This window comes from Acomys russatus, chromosome 1, assembly GCF_903995435.1.
Source record: "Acomys russatus chromosome 1, mAcoRus1.1, whole genome shotgun sequence".
NCBI classification, from domain to species: domain Eukaryota; kingdom Metazoa; phylum Chordata; class Mammalia; order Rodentia; family Muridae; genus Acomys; species Acomys russatus.
The window spans coordinates 113,840,504-113,864,523 of record NC_067137.1 but is presented as its reverse complement, the minus strand read 5'-3'; the positions used below and the strand labels follow the sequence as shown (position 1 = coordinate 113,864,523).

General features: G+C 39.9%; 1 protein-coding gene across 5 annotated transcripts in view; it reads right to left on the bottom strand.

Annotated features, from left to right (window-relative positions):
• Positions 1-3,676: 3,676 nt before the first annotated feature.
• Papola (poly(A) polymerase alpha) overlaps positions 3,677-24,020 on the bottom strand; it is a 60,103-nt gene continuing 39,759 nt past the window's right edge. Inside the window, exons 16-23 of one of the 5 annotated variants that reach the window (XR_007831185.1) lie at positions 22,173-22,294; positions 18,225-18,367; positions 16,184-16,284; positions 15,417-15,637; positions 10,909-10,971; positions 9,203-9,277; positions 6,752-7,073; positions 3,677-3,879 (exon numbers count right to left, since the gene is read on the bottom strand). Coding sequence is in view for 4 of the 5 variants with exons in the window: in XM_051151058.1 (XP_051007015.1) it covers positions 6,978-7,073; positions 9,203-9,277; positions 10,909-10,971; positions 15,417-15,637; positions 16,184-16,284; positions 18,225-18,367; positions 22,173-22,294 (821 nt within the window). In the remaining variant the exon portion in view is untranslated. Of the gene's footprint in view, positions 3,880-6,105; positions 7,074-9,202; positions 9,278-10,908; positions 10,972-15,416; positions 15,638-16,183; positions 16,285-18,224; positions 18,368-22,172; positions 22,295-24,020 lie in introns of those variants that run through there. The other 4 variants (XM_051151069.1, XM_051151058.1, XM_051151077.1 and 1 more) reach the window with 4 other exon arrangements.

Sequence of the window (24,020 nt, the reverse complement as noted above, 5' to 3'; positions counted from 1 at the left end):
CTTTGCCACTTCGTCTCCAGACACCCTTCAAGCAAAAGCTACTAAATTCCCCCTTGGAGATCCCAAATCTAAACTGTTCCAGGATTACTAGACATCACTATGGAACATAAAAGACTGAGATGGAAGCCTGTTAAGAGTGCTAAGAGCCCCAGAAAACAGGAATGCTTGAATTATTCAAGCTACATATTCTCAGTATTAAATGTTAGATAAAAAATAACTATCTTATAAATTAAGAGAAATGCTTCTAAGAGTGTTGTAAGATATTTTAAGACACATACACATAAATAAAACCCTCACATCTACTTAATATGACAAATGATCCCTGTTCTGCCTATGGCCTCAGCAGGTGCATGCTGACTATGGCCAGTCCCAAACTAAGACAGACCAACCTACTGACCTCCGACCTACCTACCATAATGTTGGACTTCCTGCTAACACTTTCCCTCAACTGACGTCTTTCACAGAGACAGGAGTGGACTACGCCTCCAGAGAACTGCACAAGATGGTTATGACTCTGGTGCTGTTTTACAGCTGGATTTACGAATGTTCTGGGAGCATGCCACGGGTTGTGTGTCTCAGCATTGCCTGTGTCCAATGGAAGAGGAGACTAGAAGACCAACATGGTGATGGAGAGCCAGTTTTTCTCCTTTGACTCGCCACAAAGAAAAATAAAAACTAATGCATCTTTGGGCTTTTCCCCATCAATTCTGGGACCTAGGAAGCACAATTTCACGAAGTCATTCATACCACTTAAAAACAAAAGAACACAGACTCTAAGCTAGGTGGCAGAGAAAAAGAGCGAAGTCAAAAATATACTTTAAAATGCACTATTTTTGCCATTAAAAATACGTTTTCTAGCCAGGCATGGTAGCGCACGCCTTTAATCCCAGCACTCGGGAGGCAGAGGCAGGAGAATCACTGTGAGATCAAGGACAGACTGGTATACAAAGTGAGTCCAGGACAGCCAAGGCTACACAGAGAAACCTTGTCTCGAAAATCAAACAAACAAACCAAACCAAAAAAACTAAACTAAAAAACAAACAAACAAACAAAACAAAAACAAAACCTACACATTTTTTACCCTGTAAGCCAGGGGTGGACAAGACAGCTCAGGAGGTAAAGGTGCTGCCTAACTTTGATACCTGGAACCCATGGTAGAAGACTATGGAAAGGCTGTTTCTAACCTCTATTGATGCTATGTCCCATGCATATTTACTCACTAACAACATACACATGTTGTAACCATACATAAAATTTACACAACTGAAGATTCCCTATAGGCTCAATTTCTGAACCAATATATTTTATTACAACTTATTAACTGAGCATCCGTCACTTATAACCCAACTAACCAAAACAACAGGAAAAGAGGATTAAAGACCATAATAACAAAACCATAAGGATATCCGTTCTGAGGAATGATTCTCCTGGTGTAATCAGCAGGATTTCTTCTGCTGGAACCTGGAGTAACCAGAACCCGGAACCCCAAAGCCTTCCCTCCAGCGGTTTTCTCTAGGAGCGGCTTGAAGTGGAGCAATGAACAGCCAAAACTATCTGAAGTCTCCAAAGGCCCCGCCTCCAGTTCTGGGTTCATTTACATATCTCCTTCCAGAGTCTGTTCATGGGATCTTTTCAGCTGGCAACAATCAAACTCCCACACGAGGTGGCTGGTCTTCTAGGGGATTAACTTCACCTGTTCTCTCAAGACCAGTTTACCATCCCACACTTGGGAAACAGGTTTATCTCTCCTTTAATTCCCAAATCATTTGAGTATGGTGGTACATGACTGTAACCCTAGCACTCAGGAGGCTGAGGCAAAAGGATGGAAGCCAATTATGTCTACAGAGAGGCCTTGCCTCAGAAATAAATACCCAAGTGGCAAATAAAGTAAGTGCAGTATCCTAATTACATTAAATAAATACTATCTGAGCCAGGTGTGGTTGTGCACCACACTCCAGGATTTTGGAGGCTGAGGCAACAGATCAACATGAGCTACTGTAGGTTTTGTAGACATGTTCTCACCTAGTTTGTGAAAGTATGACACGGGTACAGGATGATAAAACAAAGAGAGGTACAATCACGACTTACACACTGGAGTTTCTGGAGCCTAAACTCAAATCCAGTTGTAATAACTCTTTTAGAAAAGGCCTAGGTCCAGACCTGTGCCTGCTACCTTCTCACAGGCTGCCATCCAGCCTGAGAAAGACCTGGACACTCTGGGGCCATGTGTGGCAAGGCATAACTGCACCCCATCAGCAAGCACCCAAGAGACCCTGGCAATGCTGTAGGCATGCATCACCACAGGGTCAACTTTGACAAACACCCAATTGACTTTGGGAAAGTTGGTGTGAGGCATTACCACCTTTAAGAGGAGCCAGAGCTTCTGCTCAACTGTCAGCCTGGATAAGTTCTGGACATTGGTCAAGAGAGGAGCTGTCCACCACTGGCTTTGTGTGATTGAGCGACTACAAGGTTCTGGGGAAGTACAAGCTCCCTAAGCAGCCTGTCATCATGAAGGCCAAAGAATTCAGCACGAGAGCTGAAGAGAAGATTAAAGGTTATCAGAGGTGCCCGTGTCCTGGTAGTTTGAAGCCTCATTAAATGTTAACATGGAAGGCACACAGGAAGGCAGATCAGCCTAGGTTTGAAACAAGGAAAAGGAAAGTGTACTTTAATTCCTTTCAAACACTGTCAATTGAGTAGCAACTCAAGACATTACCAGAACAAAGGAGTTAAAGGTGGATTTGAAAGGGCTGGAGAGATGGCTCAGAGGTTAAGAGCACCGTTTGCTCTTCCGAAGATCCTGAGTTCAATTCCCAGCAACCACATGGTGGCTCACAACCACCTGTCATGAGATCTGGTGTCTTCTTGTGGTGGGAAGGCACATGTGTGGGCAGAATACTGTATAAATAATAAATAAATCTTTAAAAAAAAAAAAAGGGTGGATTTGAAAGAAAGAGCGAGAGCGAGAGGAGGGAGGGCGGGGCAGAAAGTGACCTCTCCAAATGAGTGAAGTCCCATTTAGTAAAGAATTCACTTCTAATGCTGTGCCCCAGGAATACCCATGTCATCAATCACTTGGAGTCAATAGTTATATGAACCATAACAAGACATTTTGAGAAAACCACGGAAGTTTGGGGTTGAGCATACATTGTTACTAGTCTCCATCACTGTTAATCATGTATGATGGGGCTGTTTGTACCTTTCAAAATCACAGATCGCCCTGGGCTGTGGGTGCAGCTTGCAAGCCATGTGCTTTGTCTGTCAAGTGCAGAAGATCCAGGTTCTGTCCCCAGCCCACCAAATAAAAGAGCAAAATAAACCAAATCAATAAATACACAAAGTGCCCCAAAACCCAACAACATAATCCTTCATCCTTACTCCTGGTTGGGGGCAGGGGTAGGTGGGGGTAATAATTTTTAAATTAGTAAGGAGGGGGAAACTAGTTCTACAACCACAAGGAATACCATACAGAGTTAAAGACCACTTGTTTGTATATACCTGAAGGCAGTGTTTAACACAGAACAAAACAGCACTTTATTCACCACGCTCAGGTCTAAGTAGGACAGCATCTATTTGTGGTTTTAACTTAACTAAAAAACAATTCAGGCCCAAAGGCAACTTATTTTCATAGTACTATTCATTTTTATTAGAATTAAAGTAAGCAAGAGTTCCAAACGTGTGTGCAATGCCTTTAGAAAACAATTCACCATTCTGTTGAACGCACGCAAGCACACTAGGGTTGAGTGGCTCAGCCTACAGTGTGAGCAGTACTGATTGGTCCTTTCATGTGTCAGTTACTACTTGGAGTTGCTGACCATTTGCTGCCACCTTGAATGCAGCCAGAATTAACATTATGCAGAGCTTTAAAATATTTTTCTGTGTAGAGAAAAAAACAGAGGTGCTAATTAGAAATATAAACGTTTTATTTCAGAATTTAACTGAGCCACAAGCACTCACTTCTCAATTATTATTTTACTAATTCATCAAGATGCAGAAAATACCTCTGGGCCCATGAGTTACAAATCTCAGGAAGCCAGGTCCAGTCCCATGGCTAGTTGTCTACCAGTGTAGAAACACAGCCAGCTCAATTCTGTAGTTATTAGTGATGGAGCCCTGAGACATTTTTTCCTTATTTTCACTTTTGCTGAATAAACAGCAAACTTACTACATCACTAAGAAGTACCCCCTGAAGTCATGTACTTACTGAAGGTTGTACGTATTTGGAGTTTTAGGATAGATGAATATGCACAGCTGTTTTGGAAAACAGCTTTTATATAAAATAGTCTTGCTACCCAAGACACAAGAGTTCGTCATCACAAATACCTCTTCTTAATGTAATGTGAGGCTTTAAAGGAAATGTCAGAATTTGATCCAGTAAAATAAACAAGATTCAAGCTGCTTGTTTGAAACAATTATAAACTTACCTAAAAAACAACAGTGCCACCTGCTGACAGAGGGAAATGCAAAGTGCTTTGAAAGCCAGTAGCATGAAAGAGCATGGAGTACACCAGCCATGCACATTAATACACAGGAAATCTACAGTGTGCAGTCCAGACAGAACACTACTGCAGAGAATAGAACTGCTCAGAATGAATTAGTGGGTGCTATACTATTCTCAAACTTTTCTCCCAAAAGATCAATTTGTTGTTCACAATATAAGACATATTAGTACTGCAAATAGACAACAAATCTGCCAAATATACCACACTAAATTCCAAATCTTCACTTTGGGCCACACTACATATTTATAAGTAGAACCAATTAGATCACTGGAGAGGTGGTGATGGGGACAACAGTCAAAAGAAACCAGCCAACTGTGGGATTGTGCTTTTTTTTTTTTTTTTTTTATTGTGTTTTCAATGGAGAAATACATCATCTGTTTACAAAATAGCTCTTGAAAAATACAAGGAGTACAGATACTATAAAACAAAGCAAACTCCAGTCATGAGACACTACTTACATCATGCGAAAGCAACAGTCTGATCTCCAGGTTATGAAAACTAGAATTAAAAAGTCACTACACAGAAAAGATCCACGTCTCCAGCCTGGTGAAGCTTGGATGCAGTTACATGGAACGTTCATTAAACTGAATTATTCCCCAATGTGTAAACAAAACGACAAGACTAAATCTGTGCCTGGTGATGTCAATCTAACTCTGAAGCTACACACACAGACACCATTACACATCACCTGTTAGCGGACTGTCTTCTTTACTCAAGTGGTGGGAGAAAGGGAAAGGTGACTGCAGAGCAAGAGGTGGAGAGTAGAAATACTGCATATAAACAAGGTAAGTGGTAAAAGAAAGCCTTAATTAATGCATAGCTTAAGGGAAAAGACTATACTTCAACTTTGGAAATTAATTTAGAAGGACAGGGGAGACTTTAAGTAATTGCAGTTTAACATGAAAATGCACAAATGTGTGATAGAATGCAGCGAAATGGAGGATTCAAAACCATGCTTATACAACAATCTGCTGCTACAGGATTGCTTTATCCAGATTAAGAAAGACTAAGTTTATCAACATCTGGCATCCCTCAGCCGCCACAAAGATGGACGAGAATTCTACTACTTAATTATGAGAAATTATTGTCTTTAAAGGAGGTTTCTCATTTTTTGGTAGAACAAAAAAACCAAACCAAAACAACAACAACAACAAAAAACCTTCAGAAGTGGAGAGCTGACTAAATGTCAAGTGCTTGCTAGAAATGATTTTTAAAATGTTTTTGTATGTAAAATTCACTGACAAATTTTGATAAACTGGTTAAAAATAAAAATTAGTTTAAAAATCTGGAAGAAAATGCCTTTTTGCTTACTTTTAAAATTGAAAATCAATTTGTCTAAGACAGGAACAGGAGTTCTGTGGAGTGTACAAAAATCCTCTCAGAGATCAAATGGCCATCCTCGGGAGATACTTCATAGGTATGGCTTTCAGTCATTCTCAAGTTCCAGCCATGGGACCAAAGTTAGTGTTCTGTGCCATGTAGCCACAGGGTCACCAGTTTCATGTCATGGCTTAGGAAAATACTGCCATTCTGGTTTCTGTGAAATAAGCCTTACCTTGTGCATACAAGCAAAAGGGAAAGAAGAAAAGAGGGGGTGGGAGGGTGGGGGGAGAAAAGCGCTTTTGTTTGTTTTGAAGATAACAGACTGAAGGCAAAAGAACAGAGAGCTTCAGAAAGCTCAACGACCACACTTGTTGGCTGACTGATTTGTATGCACTATAAAACAACTCTATAAATAAAAGGAATATATACTTCTTAATCATAACCCTATCAAAACCAAGTATCTCCTAATTTTTCTTTCAGTGTTTCAAAGTATACCTCAGCCTTGACAATTCACACTAAAGGTTACAGCTGCCTCATAAGGACTGAGCTAGGTGTCCTCTCTGAGGCAGAACAGTGCACCACTGCACAAGGTATCCAATTTAAAGACTAATTATAAAGAAAATTCTTTGGGAAAAAAAATTGAAAATCCATTAAGTTGAAAATCTAAAATTAGTTCTACTTTCTAATAAAAAATACATAAAAGTGCATCATCAGAATAAGGAATCCTTATGCCAGTTTGTATTGCAAATTTTCCAAACAATGCATCATAAATAAACCCGATCTGGATGTCAATTATGGATACAAACATAGTTTGAGGGGTCTGTTTTGCTTTTTTCCTTCTTAAAGGCAGTAATTTTTCTGAAATAGTTAATGCAACTGTTGCTAACACAATAAAAATAGTACTCCTGGCTTCACATACTAACCTGGACTTCCGATCAAGTGCTGATGAGCCCAAGTGAGGGAGGTCACCAAAAACCTAAATCCATTGTCAGTCAGGTCTAGTCTTGTATCCTCCATTCTCCTTTTTTTCTTCTCTTTTCTTTGTTCTTTCTTTCCTTTTTTTTTTTTTTTTTTTTTTTTTTTTTTTTTTTAGCATCTGAAGACAACAGGTTGAGTTGGCAGATACTGTTTATGGACCCTGAGGTGGTTTTACCGATTCAGTCTCAGTTTTATTGAATTCTTGATAACAGGAATAGGATTTGCAGGGAGAGCAGGGATATCAGAAAGGTCTGTACTGGATGTTTTCTGAGAATGAAACAAAGAATACATCATGGTTTAAAGCACCATGATTTACAATGGGATGTATTTGCCATTGTTTTACTTCCTAGAAAGAGATGGAGCTTTATTATGAGGCAACTCTAAACGGTATAGCATGCCGTTTAGTACAACCACATATTTTCTATAGTTGCAGAAATTTCAGAAAACATCTCAACATTTTCATGACCTATCAGAAGCCATTCTAGTAACTTAAAATACCCATCTTAGACATGCTTCCCAAATAAAGAAGAAGAAAGAGAAAGAGAAAGAAATTCTTGGTTAACAACACATATAAAATAATCATTAAGTTAATGTTGGACTGTGTTTAGTCACGATGGTAAGAGCTCTAACAAGAGGTGTTTGAGCACCCTCGTGTGGAGGAATGCTTCAATTCACCTGATACATAGAAGCAGCAGTTAGCCGTTATTTGACACTACGAATTATAAAATTAAACTGTATATAACCTTTAGGGGATTAAAACTTGCACTACACAGATTATACACTAGCATCTTTACCATCCCCAAATATAGAGATAAATCACAAAATGTTCTATGAGAAGTTTCCAAATAGATACTCAGGTTGAAGCATTTGTTAGAGAGTGATTTGGTTTTGCTTTTGGTTTTTGTTTTTTGAAGACAGGGTTTCTCTGTGTAGCCTTGGCTGTGCTGGACTCACTTTGTAGACCAGGCTGGCCTCGAACTCACAGTGATCCGCCTGCCTCTGCCTCCCAAGTGCTGGGATTAAAGGCATGCGCCACCATACCTGGCTTCCTGTGACCTTTAACCCTGAATTATTCTGAAGCTAAATTGGAAATGCTCCCAGTTCATCTGTTATTACCGTAAGATGTGGCAATACTGTATTTAGATACTAGCACCTCCTTGGTAAAGGCCCTCTCTAAATCCTACGACATAAGATGCATCCTTTAAAAGCATCATAACTGAAGTGGGTTTTTTTTTTTCCTTGACTGTCAATCATTTCATGTCAATGAAAAAACTATACTCATAAAAAAAAAAAATACTTTAAAAGGCAACAACAATGGAGTGCCATGGCCGTGAGGATGTGCTCAGTTAAGACAAACTGCAGAAACAGTGGTAAATGTGTATCAATTCAAAGCAAACTTCTCATGCTATCTTAGTTATCTCTCATATATTTTAGTTGATGAAAAGTATAGAAATAAATATGATTTCAGAAACTGAAACACTATAGGAGCTAACACATGAGGAGTATGCTTGCCATGACACACAGATTCCAAGCCACAGCAGAGCACCATCAAGCAGCTGGCTCACGGATGCTGCTCTGATAATCCAGTTAGTAGGTCCTTCGAGAAAACACTGGGTTTTGTGCCAGAATGACCTAGACTGCACCCCCTCCCCCTTAAAAGGATTCAAGAAGAAAACAGCTGTTTCAGAAACAAGATGGTCTGCAAATCAGTAAGATAAAAATGTTTGTGTGCATAAGGAATTCACAGCAAAACAATAGCACTAATCAATTACTCTAAGGAGTTATGTAGTATACGCTGGATAACTAAATAAAATTAGCACTAGAAACTAAACTGAGATAGAAACATCTTAAAAACAAAACAAAACAAAAAACAGGAAGGCTACATAGTGGCATGTCTCTCAAAAACCCAGCTATGCTTAACAGGGAATGAGTGAAATACAATGAAATTTCTGAGTGTTGCAAACAAGCCCATAGAATTAATGTTCCTTGTTTCACTCAGACCTATAAACAAACACATCATCACGAACACAACAGCCATGATCTGAAGGACTTGCAATGTAATGGAGGAGCTACAACTGCTCCTTTTTCTTGGATGGGGTCTCACCACAGGGCTCAGGATAGTGTCAGCTCAGAAGCTTGCCTCAGTCTCCCTGCAGCTGGGACACCAGTATATGCCACAACTTAGCTAGATAGAGCATCCTAACAGCTCAGAGCAACAGCTCCAACTCCAGTGTCTGTTTGCCTTTAAACTATAGAAAACTTACAGGCTTTAAGTAACTTCTCTTCCAAAAACAAAATAAGTATTCTAGTATGAATGCCTATTTTAAACGACTATACCACACTAATAAAAATCACTGACGAACTCGCCATGCTTTTATTTTTTTTACTCTTAGTACCTGAGAGGCCAACAGAGAAGCTGATGCCGGAGCAGTTTCTGACTGAATCACACTTGTCTCCACATCAACTGGTTCCTGGGAGACAAAGAATGGGGAGAGGGGAAGAGAGTTTTAAAAACCAACCAACCAACCAACCCGAAGAACATAAATGGGCATAGTGGCAAATAAAGGAGACAAATTAGCAAGAGGAGCGTGGAGAGAGATGTGCCCATACTACATCATATTGTGTCATCAAGCCCTGTTACAGGTCACTTCCCCATTTCAGATACAAATTGTAGGGCACAATCAAATACCTCACAGTTCCCAAATTGCTCTAACTTGGACATTTTAACAAGTACTAATTAAAGGTATGTACAGGCACTTCAGAAATGTTGCTTAGACAATAATTAGCAGAACAAAAACCCAAAGGAAGTTCTTAACTACGTGGGGGAATGCGTGTTAATAAATAATTACTCAGAGGCACAAAAATTGCCCACATTTGTAATTAAAGTACCCTATGCTGTCCAACAGTCAATGCCTCAATTTTACTGCGTCACAGGGTGGCACTCAAAGGGTGAACTGTGTCATTCCACAGCAGCTTCATTCTCATAAAATAGTATATAAAAACACACAAATGGAAACACAGATAAAAAACTATTCCTAAAATATAAAAATAGGAAACATCACTACCTTCCCTACAAAACTAAAAAGGGGAAATGAGACATGAATAATAAGAACAGAAAGACCCTTTCAGGAGACTATTTGAAATATGTATTAAGTTCTTAAAAATGTATTAAATAAGCATAACTGAATAGCAGATTATTTATAATGCCGCAATGCTACAGTGGGACGATGCAAACTTGTTTTTAATGGAAACAGTTACTGATGATAAGCAACTACTTGGGTAAGGTGTGATTTAAAAAAAAAAACAAACCAAAAAATTTCTACTGCAGTCATTATGCAGATTATATAATGTAAACATACTTTCTTGGTTTGCAAAGTGCATTATAAATAGAAAGTAAAAGGCATTGGTATATATGCATACACACAAGCCTAAAAGGTACCAAAAGAATGGGAATTGGGCTAAACTGAGAAAATTAAGCATCTGGCATATTTCAGTTTCTAAAAATATGTTGTCCTCAATCTTTCAGTTTGAACAGAACCATTCTTTTCCTCAAGCCAAAACCTGCTGGAAATGTTTCGTATTTCTTCTTCTTCTTCTTCTTCTTCTTCTTCTTCTTCTTCTTCTTCTTCTTCTTCTTCTTCTTCTTCCTTTCTTTCTTTCCTTTCTTTCTTACTTACTTTCTAATCAAACCACACTGCCAGACCTAATAGTGAAGGTCAGTCTCAAGGATTGCCTTCAACTACAGGCATCAGGCAAGTACTGCTTCAAAAGGTTACCATCTTCAGTCAAAAGCAGCACCTTCCTTTCTGCTTGTCCCACGGGATCCCCAGCGCTCACTCATTTGTACTGTCATTGATAACACATAAAACCCTTACATGACCATCTTACCTTCTCTCCCTAACTGTAAGTTCGTATCTTACAAACTGTTCTATTCCCACGAAATTTAGGCATTAACTGACACTAAAAGGAAACCAACAGGTCTCTAAAATCAGTAGTAGGGGGACCCCACACATTCCAGTGCAGATACAGTGCCACACTGACAGGCATCTCCACACACCTGCACCTCTACCCGTGCACATTTCTAAAGGCTAAGTTAGTATACCTTTGTTTCTGTTTTATCATGTCCACTCAAAGCAAGACAGTTAGCATCTTCACTTGTTTCATCCTGTTTTTAAAAAAAAAAGCTTTATTCTCCAAAATGAAAAATTTAGATTATTTGCCAATTAACGCTCTAATTTATAAAGTCTTCAAAACTATAAAGATGAAGTATAGTTTTAAAATAGATTGCAGAGTCTCTTCTAACGGGGCTTTCTGAGATTTAGTTAGTAATTTAACTTAGCTGGAATAAGCACTAAAAAATTTTAAACATGATAAAAACTGTTTTTGTAATCCCCGTCACATAAAGTACATTTCCCAAACCACAAAGCTCATGAAGCATTTTCCTTAAGGAAAAGACAGTTCCATGATCAAACAACCCTGAGAATGTAGAACAATAAGATCCCCAGTGAAGGAAGTTCATGTGCCTACCAGCACACCAAATGACTAGGAAATCTTATAAAGAACATTACTTTAACTTTCACAAGCATAACCACCCAAGAAACACTCCTAAGTGCAGAAACAAGCAGCCTTTCTCAGTACGGCATCACCATCCTAAAGAATGCAGAGCCTGAGGTTACTGTGGTCCTAAAAGCTACACTAACACAACTTTCTCGGTTGCAGTGACTTAGAGAAAGTAAACTTCATGTGTGTGTCTGGGCAGGTGTAGGTGCATAAGTGTGCACATGGAAGCCAGAGGTCCACCTCAGGTTAGTTTCTTTATGAGCCATCCACTTTGTTTCTTGAGTTGGTCTCTCAGACCATTTGCTTTCTGGTACTGGGAGCCCAAGCATGTGCCACCATGATTGGCTTTTCACATGATACTGAGTCCAAGTCCCTAATGTTTTAAATAAAGTTTCTTGTTTGTTTGGCTGGTTGGTTGGTTGCTTTTCAAGACAGGGTTTCTCTGTGTAGCCCTGGCTGTCCTTAAATACACAGAGATCCACACGCCTCTGCCTCCCAAGTGCTGGGATTAAAGGTGAGCACTGCCACCACCTGGCTTATATACATTGGGGGGGGGGGGGGGGCTTTGTTTTAAGCATAGAAACTACAGGCTACTTTAAAATAGAAGAGTAAACAATACAGTAAAAAACTAATGTTAATAATGGCCTTGTTTCTTACAAACAAGTTAAAAACAATCATTTGTTATAACTATAAAAATACTGACTAAATGGCATACTTTAGAATTATTGTTGATCCTATTGTGATATATAAACTGCTATGGTTGTTGTATGCTCTTAGAACAAAATGCAGACTCACATTCAAATACTTATGTATATCTAAAATGAAGGTGTGAGTGATATGTAAACGAAACAAGGCTGGTTAGGAGTTAAGTGCTGAGACTGCTGATAATATGACAGTACACTTATTACTTTTCTACATATTTAAAATTTTCCATATATAAAAGTCCCAAGGGCTTAGAAGTATGACTCAATGGCAGTCCACACACGCAAATGGCCACAGGTTAATTTCCAGTATGACATACACAAAAGTTAAAACAAACAAACAAACAAACAACAAAAAAAAACACCTTAAGTACATATGTATCTTAATTTAGCAATATAATATGATAGAACAAACTTGCTATATTAGGATACAATGTACACTAAGCTGAATTGAATTACCTCACAGTATATAAAACCCTCCCATATGAATGGACAAAGACCACTATTTCCATCAAGTCTTTGTTTGCTCTGGTTTTGTGAGATAGCCTCATTCATTATTAAGCCCATGCTAGCCTTCTATTTGTCTACCCCAAGTGCTGGATCTAAAGCATGTGCAATCATATCCAACACATGAACAGAGAACAAAGACCCAGTTAAGGAAGGTTATATCATTACACACGCAAAACAATCTCAATTCAATACCATGAGATGCTAGGCTTAGTACTTCTGACTAAAATTAGTTCTGTAACTGAAAGAGACACTGAGCTTCAAGGACTTCCACTGGGAAATGCACCTGTTTTTTAGAAAGTTCTATGACTGTGCTAACTGGCTCTAAGGAGCCAGAGAAATTCTAAGAAATTTTATATAGTGTGTACGTGTGTACATACACAACACACACACACACACGCACGCACGCACGCACACACGCACGCACACACGAAAAAGGAAGAAGGGCTCAAGAGAGGCTCAGAGGTTAAGAACACTGGCTGCACTTCCAGAGGTCCTGGGTTCAAGTCCCAGCAACCACATGGTAGCTAACAGCAATCTATAATGAGATCTGGTGCCTTCTTCTGGCCTGCAGGCATATACACAGGGAGAACACTGTATATAATAAACAAACAAGCAAGCAAGCAAACAAATAATCTTTTAAAATATATTTTTAAAAAAAGAAAGAAAAAGGAGGAAGCCTGTATTTTAAAGGACATTTAAAAGACACCAAGTAATTTTTTGGGGAGTGGCATGGGGTTTGAAACAGGGTTTCTCTGTGTAGCCTTGGCTGTCCTGGACTCACTTTGTAGACCAGGCTGACCTTGAACTAACAGCGATCCGCCTGCCTCTGCCTCCCAAGTGCTGGGATTAAAGGCGTCTGCTACCACATCTGGCACGATACCAAGTAATTTTAACACTGACATTTTTATCTTTATTTGGTCCCATGTTTAAACAACAGAATATTGTGAAAACAGTGAGATATCAGGGATGCCATATATCAAGTAGGCTAATCTGACTTTGTTCATACTCTTTCTTACATATATGACCTTAAAAAATTGTAATGATATGCAACTCTAGAGAATAACAATAACACCGAGGAGATTGTGTCCCAAAAGCACGTGGTAATGGATGTAGAGGGAAGCCAGGAAGTTTGAAGCTGGTCTGGATCACACAGTAATCAGTTCCAGGCCATCCTTAAAGACCTTATTACTTTACCTTAATAAAAGGAATAAATAAATGTAAAAGGTTGAATTGAGGGCAACGAGTGATTGAGCTCATTAGAACTGCAGCTATGCTGTGTGAACATAACAGCATTAAATGGATGTCTTCAGTGAGTATTTCGTGTTCTCCACACTAACTGCTAACACTTTTTATACTCCAATGGCCACTCTAGCTAGGCCCATGAGCACAAGCATCGTGTAAATACAGAGTGACAAGCCATGTGCATGGACATTCATCACAGCGTGCTCCTTATCACAAGGGAGATCAGCTGTAGAACCCAAAATCCAGCATTAAGCCTTACAGTACCTGAGGTACAAAGAAATCTAAAATTTGTCAGACACAATGGCTTATACCTGTAAATCCAACACTAAGGAAGCAGAGGCAGAAGGATAGCCCTAAAGCTGAGGCCAGCTTGATGTACTGTTTTTGAGACCGCCTCAAGAACAAATTTCCAAATCCAAATCCAGCTCCCGGAAGGGCTCCAATGCAAAAGTCTTTATTAAAGTCTAAATAAATCAGTAACCACACCCAGGAGACTAAGGCAGAAGAATCAAATAAAAAGTACTCTAAAATAAGTACCACAAAGGGCTTAGGAATGTAATTCAGTGGTAAGCCTAGTTAGTATACATATGGCCCTGAATTACATCCCTAGCACCATATACAAAACAAAACAAAACAAAAACCCACCTCACCATAAACACATTAGTTTTCAGAAGCCATCTTGAAAGGGTGAAATACATTTTATCATCATGAGTAACAAATTTTAAGTTACTCCATTAATTTTAGATGTTTCTAAATTTGAGTAGAGACAACTTCACCAATAGTGATCAAAGTACAATGGATACACAAAAGAAACAGGTTCTTTTTTTCTATAATAAAGTAAGTTCCTAAAAACAAAACAAAACAAAACAAACAAACAAACAAAAAAACCAAACAAACAAATTCTGGTACCTCTGGGCAATGGTGACTGTGCTACTAAACACAAACAACAGGAGAGTAACTCCAAAGATCGGACTGCACAGCTAGATTCCTCTTACTTTAGACTCACACTAAAGTGGTGGAGGGCAACACAGCAGCAGGGTACTTGTGTGGCACGCTCAATGACCTGGCCAGATTCTCCAGGACAGGATCCAACCATAAAGACTCCCAGCCATCAGTCAACATAATAATGCCCAGTATTTTCCTAACACTACTTGTATCTCAACACTGGTTTCGACAGTGACTATTAAACACAGATGGAAAGCTTCCTGGTGAGTTAGAGGTCCTAACCCTGAGGGCTAGGGCAGCAGTTCAGAAGCAGAGCAAGCTCTAAGTTCCCTTCAAGGAATATCTAACAGTCAACTAGCATTCAGTTATCTCTGCAAAGGCAAAACATTGTCCAAAGAGCCATAAAGAATCAGTACAAATAAAATAGTCACTAGAGAATAGTACATCAGGCTATTAAGTGGGTATTGCAGACTTGCATAGGAGCTACCCACAGAGTGGGAGAGATGAGGAATACATCTGCAGTAAAGCATGACTGCAGTAAACCACCACAGATGCCCCAAGGCCTTCCTGAAAGTGTACCCTACTAGATTCAAGAGCAGGTGAACCAGGCTGCCATGCCTGTATCTTTTCATATGTATGTATGCACATATACCTCTTCGGTTTTGGTTTTCTTAGGACTTTCTTCTTTATTGGGTGAGGACGTTCTCTTGACGCCTGCTATAGGATTAGGTACTTTCGTTGCTGCATTTCCTGAAGGTCTAGGCGATGGGTTTACCAGACGTGTTGAGGAGACAACTCTGGAGACCGTAGGCTTTGGTGGTGGAGAAATGGCTGGCTGTGTGGCAGTTTGAGGAATGCTTTCGCTTGATGGACCTAAAATCATTAAACATCAAGTCTCAAAGAAAGCTGGTTTCTCCTTATTCACTTCATGAACAACTTTATATGCCAACACTGAAGTGCTAAAGCCAAGTACCAAGCACACATCTGCAACCCCAGAGCACAACAAGTGGCAGCAAGAGGACCAGGAAGCTTAAGGTTAGCAGGGCCATCCTAAAACTCTGCCTTAAAAACAAAACAAAAAGGGGCTTAAGAGATGGCTCAAAGCTTAGGAACATGTACTGCTCTTGCAGAGGACCAGAAATCTGTTGCCAGAACCTACATTAGGAGGCTCACAACCATCTGTTAACTGATTACAGGGGCTCTGATGCCCTCTTCTGACCTCTGAAAACACCACACACATGTACTAAACAAAATATACAAAAGCAGGACACAGACATACAAATAAAATTCAAAATCATTTTTTAAAGTAGCACTAAAAACTGAATCCCCCAACTAAACCAACAGACCCATTTTCCAAAATGATGTATAAAATTAATCATAATGCAAGGACACACAAGAGTGGCAAACACAGCTTCTTACCCCCTGAGCTTTCACTGGAATTTGCTTGTGGCACAGAAACCTCGGAAGCCTGGATGCTGGTCACAGATGCTGCGGTCACAGCTGGAGCAGGACTGTTTCTGCTAAAACAGAAAACAGAAAAGGAAGGAGAAAAAAGAAGAGGGTGGTAGTGGAGAGGTCGATCAGAGTATTTTAAATACAAAACAGTTAAATGTTAACAAAATATGCTACAGATCTAAACAAAATGTTTCTTTGGTTTTAACTTCCCATGCTTCCATAACAATTAAAAAGCATATAAAATACAAACAGCACAAACATAAACATCCCATGGTGTACGCTTCATACAAAAACAGCAGCTGACAAAAATGATGCAGCTATTCTATACTTTAAATACAGCAGTAAGATAATTACTTAATCTGCCACTGAGAATGTACATGTTTTACCTGACTTATTAAGCTGAAAACTGCCAAACACGATTAGTGACTATATTGAACAAAATGGTTCTAAAGTAGCCAGAAGGTTGTGGCGCACACCTGTAATCCCAGGACTCAAGGAGGCATAGGTAGTTGGGTCTCTGTTTTAGGTAAGCCTGGTCTAAAAAGAATCCCTGTCTCAAAAAACAAAAGACAAAACAAAAGGGCTCTATAGTATATGCTATTGGAGTGTGACAGATTCCTAAAAAAAAAAAAAAAAAGTCAAGAAAACCTATAGGGATATAAATAAACCCTAAAAGCTCATCTATTGGCCCAGGTACACTGTGAAGACTCTCAAGTGATAAGAGGTTATTTTAGTATTTTATTTTAACCCCCTGGTCTCTCTCCAGTATCTTTTCACTTACTATGTCACTACCAAAGTCATAAGTCAGGAATAATCAAAGAATGACTCAAGGCTGGCGAGTGTGCTCTGTGTTTACTTCCTAACTGCCTCATGCCTACTGCCCCATCAGACAGCAAGCCCAATTCCTCCCATGTCTTAGATCCTGGCACACCTTCATCTAAAGAAAACCACTCTTTTACTTTCCCAGCTCAACTTCTTGTGCTCATGTAATTATTATTACATTGCCATGTTTAAAAGTTCAACTTTGTTTTTTTAAATCTTCTGAAAGAAGGGGAAAAAAAAAAAATCAGAGTCTCCGGTTACCCACTTCCTCAGCACTCATTCACACCTGAAGCTGGACAATAAAGCCAGGACAATGGCAGCCACACCTGGCTTGATTCCTGGTGCCTATGTTCACATAGCCTAGAATGTTCAGCTTTAAAACTATGGAGACCATGAATACAAGAAAATAATGAAGTCAACCGAGTAGGTAATGGCACTCAGGAAGACAAGTGCACACTGAAGGTCATAAACACTTCATCAATCAACAAGAAGCCTTTTAGAGTCGGGCATGGTGGTTCACACTCAATCCCAGCCCTTGGGAGGCAGAAGCAGGCAGATGTCTGCATCTGATGCCAGCATGATCTGCATGGAGAGTTTCAGGGCAGCTAGAGTTATGCAGTAAGAGCCTGCCTTTTAAAACAAAACATAAAAACAAAATTAAACTAAGCTAAACAGAGCAGGGGGGAGGGGGCCTTTTAGTGCTGAGGAACTAAATTTATTAAATTACTAAGTGTACATCATATTTTGTAATGTGTAGCCCCTAGATTAACTTCTAACTCTGTAAAAAGCATATATAAGTGAATGTAAAATAAAATGTGAATGTTAAGGCTACAAATGAGAAACGGTGGTAAAACCCCAAGACTCACAGGCTCTATCTCCAGGCTGGTGCCTTCCAATAAAGCATGGCCAGTTAGAAAACACCATGTACAAAAAGTGGGAAGGAAAACAGCAGACTTCTCAGTGAGCTCCAGCATTTTCTACTTTATACTTTTCCAGAAAAACCATTCCTGAATGACATCTATGCCACTGGTTAAACTTGCCATCTTACATAGCTAATAATTACTAATTAATTTAGAGAAGTCATTACATTAGAATAAAAGTAAATAAGACTATAAACAGAGAACCCTTCCTCCATTGTGTTTAGTAGACAAGCCCTTCATCTTCTGTGGTTCCCTTGTCTTACCCCTGAGAGCTGCCAGAACTGTTCAATGGACTAGTCTTCATAGCACTAGTGGGTGAAGGCACAGACATGCTGTTATCACTGTCCATAGACAAGTCAAGGCTGCTGTCATTCAGAGCTGTTAACTTGACTCCTTCTGTTGAATGCTGCAATCAAGAAATGGTTAATTTAAATGTCTTTAGGTACTCAAATTTACTAAATTTATATATGATTTCTATTGAAAAGCACTTATCAACAAGTTAAGAAAGTCCATCATGCCATGAGAACTATAAAAAGCAAAGAATTAGAGGTATCTCTTGACTTAACAACAAATCTGATGAGGGCTAGAGAGATGGCTTAGAGGTTAAGAGCACTGACTGTTCTTCCAGAGGTCCTGAGTTCAATTCCGAGCAACCACATGGTGCCTCACAACCATCTATAATGTGATCCAATGCCCTCTTCTGGTCTGCAGGTGTACATGCAGGCACAATACTGTATACATAATAATCAGTCAAAAAACTGATATGAAAAAGTGAATACTTATGCTCATTCACACAATGTAAATTTAAAACTAAAACAGGAAAGCGGTATTTGAAACTTCTATTGGAGGACTGTAAGCAGAGGTGCTTCAGTGCAAAGTCTCTGGCAACCACCTTTGCTAGGACAAGATGAGATGTTTTAGCTGGGCAATGGTGGCACACACCTTTAATCCTAGCACTCAGGAGGCACAGGTAGGCCGATCTTTGTAAGTGTGAAACCAGCCTGGTCTACAAAGGGAATTCCAGAACAGCCAGTGCTACACAGAGAAACCCTGTGTTTTGCTGCTTTTATTTTAGTATTCTTATTTTTAAAACGGTAAAAAGACTGGGCACAGAGGAGTACAACTTTAATCCCATCATTTTGGAGGCAGAGGTAGGAGGATTTCTCAGTTCCAAGCCAGCCTGGTTCCAGGACTGCAGAGAAACTGTCTTTAAAAAAAAATAAAATAAAAAATCCTCACTTTGCCTTAACCCCTGAGCCAGGCAATCCTCCTGTTTCAACATCCCAAGTAGCTAGAGTTACAGGCATATACTATACCCAACATAATGTACAAATTTGTTGTTGCCCCACAATGAACATACAAATTATGTTAAGTTAAAAAACATCACACATGGTGGTACTCACATTTAATTCTAACATTTAGTAGGCTGAGACAGGAGGATTATGAAGTGGAGGCCCAACCAGGGTTACATACTCATTTAGGCAGGCTTGGAATACAGATATAGTCCACAAACAAAACACATTTCTTACCACTCCTCGCTATTCTTTCAACAAAGATCTTTGAAAGAAGGAGATGCATAATGGTCACTAGACTCCTTTTTGAAGGAGGCATAGGGCACGGGGGCGTGACCAGTTCAGGCTAAGCTCGACTGTGGAAGTGGGTACAGATACAGATAGCAAAGTAACTGCATACAATTTGTGTTTACACCAACTTCAGTGTCCTACTTCCACAGTAGAAAATGAACAACAAAAGCCAGGCGGTGGTGGCGCACACCTTTATTCCTAGCACTTGGGAGGCAGAGGCAGGCGGATCTCTATGAGTTTGAGGTCGGCCTGGTCTACAAAGTGAGTTCCAGGACAGCTAGACCTGTTACACAGAGAAACCCTGTCTCAAAAAACCAACACCCTCCTCCCCAGCAAAAAAAAGAAATAGAAAATGAACAACAGCATAAATTATTTTAAACAAGGGACTAGATAGGAGCAAACAAACTACAACCATACAAAATACAGTAAGCACAAAGCAAGCAAAGTCACAAAAATGTGTTTACTGAGAACTTGTGAAAGTGAGTTAACAGTCTCATAAATATACAGATATATATGATCAGTCACTTTGCTGTATGATCAAACAGTAGATAAGAGAGTCTTGGTCACTAACAATCACCAGTCTACTGTTAGGGAAACACAGACTCAAAGTATAAAACCACTGAACAGGAAAACCCAATTAAAGCTATATACCAGTTAGTCAAATGTTCATTTAGTAGTAAGATTTTAAAAGGTATTAGGAACCTGTGTTTCTGCAAAATGTAATTATCTGTTATGAGTTTTTAAAACTACACATAGCCAAGAATAAAAAAACATAGCTTAATTGCATTCACTTTTGAAAACACAGTGTTTCCAGGTTTTATATACAGTGAACTTACATTGCAATGCATGCGTTTTAACCAATTACTGTAGGGCTGTAGTGTGGCTAAAATGGTCACACATGCTTAGCAGAGATCCTGAGTTTGGGCCTCAACACTGAAGAAAGCCAAAGAAGACCTAGCTCATATTTAAGCAACTTCCAATGGGCATTCCCTTATTGGGCCAGGTGTAGGGATGAACATATATAATTAGTTCTAGCAATCAGGAGGTTGAAGTAGGAGGTCTGCAAATCTGAGGCCAGCCTGAGTTATAAAATCAGAAGTATCAGAAGTATCTGGCAAAGCAGTCACCTGAAACTATCACTTCTAGGTATCTATGTACCTACTCCTAAGCTGTAAGAGATCTTGGCATTAATAACACATGGTAGCATGACTATCTACTAAGGCGCTAGGCACAAGTCCAAGTTATTCCTTCTATGTAGTGACGCATTCAATACCAGAAGGTTAAAAAATTGTGTTGTTATTCAAAATACAAACATCAGAATAAAATATCGCTGTACCTCTGGTGACCAGTGAGAGTGATGTCCTTTATAAGTTACTTATGTTGTAGTTACTGTACAAAGCATATCATATAGCCCAAGCTGACCTAGAACCCGCTATTTAGAGCTTAAGCCATCTGCACCTTGCACTCCTCCTTGCTTCCTACCAACCACTGGAATACAGGGGTTGTGCTACAATGCAGGCATAGCAACATTTTTCCTTTCCTTTGGCGGGGGATAAGAGGGGACAAATATGCACTCTATTTGACTTCTAAGCCTCCTGCCACAACCTTCCAAAACTGCTGGGATTACAGGCTTGGGTCACCATGCCTCTCTTATGCAGTGCTGGGGGTCAAATCCAGAATGTTAGACAAACACTCTACCAACTAAGCTACCTCCCAGTCCCATGTACAATACCTCTTAATTTTTCTTTTCTTTTCTTTTTTTTTTAAATTTCATGTGCATTAGTGTGAAGGTATCAAATCCTTTGGAACTGGAGTTACAGACAGGTGTGAGCTGCCATTTAGGTGCTGGGAATTGAACCCGGATCCTTTGGAAGAGCAGACTGTGCTCTTAACCATTGAGCTCACTCCAGCCCCTAATTATTATTTCCTAAATTGGTTAACTTATGAGAAAGAGGAGAGGGCAGGAGGAACAACACAGCAAGGATATGGAGGTCAGAGAATAACTTGCAAGAGCTACTTCTTTCTTTCTAGTCCTAGGGATTGGACTCAGGTCATCATGGACTAACCGCACAACCATCTCACAAGCCCTCTCTCAATTAAAAAAAAAAAAAATTCACCTATTCTCATATAGTCAACAAAAGAAGACATCTTCCTTCTTAAAAGTACAGTTTATTTAAGTGTGTAATGACAATTTTGCTCTTTTTGAAGAAGTTTAAGCCTGGTGGGCAGTGGTGCATACCTGCAATCCCAGCACTCAAGGAAGCAGAAGCAGACAGATCAAGGCCAGTCTGGTCTGCAAAGCAAGTCCAGGACAGCCAAGGCTACACAGAGAAACTCTGTCTTGGGGGAGAAAAGTAAAATAACACAAACCCTAACTTGTTTAGACACTCATGTTTCTCCTTCTGAGACAACATGGTGTATACACACTCAGGGTGTTAAAGGTCTCAGTAACCTCTTTCCAGTCATTAGACAAGTATACAAGCAGAGTGCTGAGTGAGATTTCACTGACAAGTCTGTGAAATGCTGTCCTCAGTTAATAGATCCATGATGAGATGGGCATTCTGAAATACCGGCAGGCAAGTGCAGAGTGTGGTATTGGTGATGCTATCGATTTCCTTTCTAACTTACCTTTTTCTTTTTCTGAAGCACGTGACTAGGCAGCAGTTGATGGAGTTGCTTTCTTTTCACATGCATTGCTGCAATCTTCATATCCAACTCAAACATCTTACTGTTTATTGCTTGCCTATAAACTGTATGACCAGACAGTGTTACGAAGAACAGATATATTTTAGTAAGGGCGAGTTTAACATCATTCAGAAGAACCTTTCCCAACACCTGTCCCTAGTCTGATGCAATCCAATGGTGGGCAAGTCATGTATGTAATAAAGAGCAAGTGCACACTCAACCCATTGGCATGCTAACTTTCTAGGTGCTAATAAACAGCAAGAATAACTATTTAGGAAACACCATAATTCAAAGTACTCTGCACATCTGTGCTCATCTCTATCAGCCACCTAGTCTCAGACTTGGTAAACCACCTGCCACACAGTTAAGGTCGAACAGAAAGGAGCCACACCTGAAGATGCCTCACAAGTCATAAGGGGCTGGAGACACTTGACTTTAAAGAACCAGTGCTGAGCCCGGTCTGTAGTCCCAGCACTGGGGAGGCAGAGGCAGATGGATCTCTTTGAGTTCGAGGCCAGCCTGGTTTACAAATAGAGTTCTAGGACAGATACAAAACAAACCCAAAAAGAACCAGTTGATGAGATTCAACAACAACAACAACAACCCCCCCCCCAAAAAAAAACCCAGTGCTGTTTGTACAGAAGACCTGAGTTTGGATCCCAGAACTCATGTCAAGCAGCTCATAATTGCCTGTAACTCTAACTCTAGGGAATCCAGCTCCTTTTCCATGAGTACCTATAGCCCCACAAACACACTTCTACATACAAAAAAGACCGGGCATGGTGCCACACCATTAGTCCTGACAGAGGTAGACAGATCTGTGAGTTCAAGACCAGCCTAATCTACATAGTGAGTTCCAGGATAATCAGAGCTATATAATGATACCCTGTCTCAAAAACAAAAACCTTAAAAAAGGCTGGGCATAGGCACATGCCTGAAATCCAGTACTCTGGGAGGCAGAAGCAGTCAGATCTCTGTGAGTTTGAGCCAGCCCAGGATAACTGAGGCTACACTGAGAAACCCTGTCACAAAACACCCCACCAATAAATAAATAAATAATCGGGACTAGAGGGATGGCTCAGAGGTTAAGAACACTGACTGTTCTTTCAAAAGTCCTGAATTTAGTTCCAGCACCCACATGGTGGCTCACAAGCATCTATAATGAAATCTGGTGCTCTCTTCTGGCATGCAGGCAGAATACTGTACACAGAAAAAAATCTTTAGAAACTTTAAAAGCCATACCACAAATACTGGTTGTACAACTATAAAACTATGTCAGAACAGTTGGAAACGGAGCAGGAAGAAGCACAAGCAAGTTGCAGAATGCAGTGGAGAAGTGAGTAAGACTGACTGACTGTCAGGTGGTAATAAAGACTATGAACACTGAGCTGTCATCCAACAGAACCCAAGCCACAGAGCCAGTCCCAGGACAATCTCAGCTACAAAACAAAATCCTATGTTAAAACCCAAATGACTTTAGTGCAAAGCAAGCTAACAGTACCTGGGTCCTAGGTTCAATAGTATTCCAGGAAGAAAAACTCCAAGAATCACACACCCCAAGCCTGGACCACAGAAGCCCAGAGGGAAGAGAGCATGGTCACCATCACACTCCCTCACCTGCATACCCCTAAATCTCTAACATAGCTTCCCTAGACTGCCATCAAGAATCAGCTGGGGCTGGAGAGATGGCTCAGAGGTTAAGGGCACTGACTGCTCTTCCAGAGGTCCTAAGTTCAATTCCCAGCAACCACATGGTGGCAGATTACAACCATCCGTAATATGATCTAATGC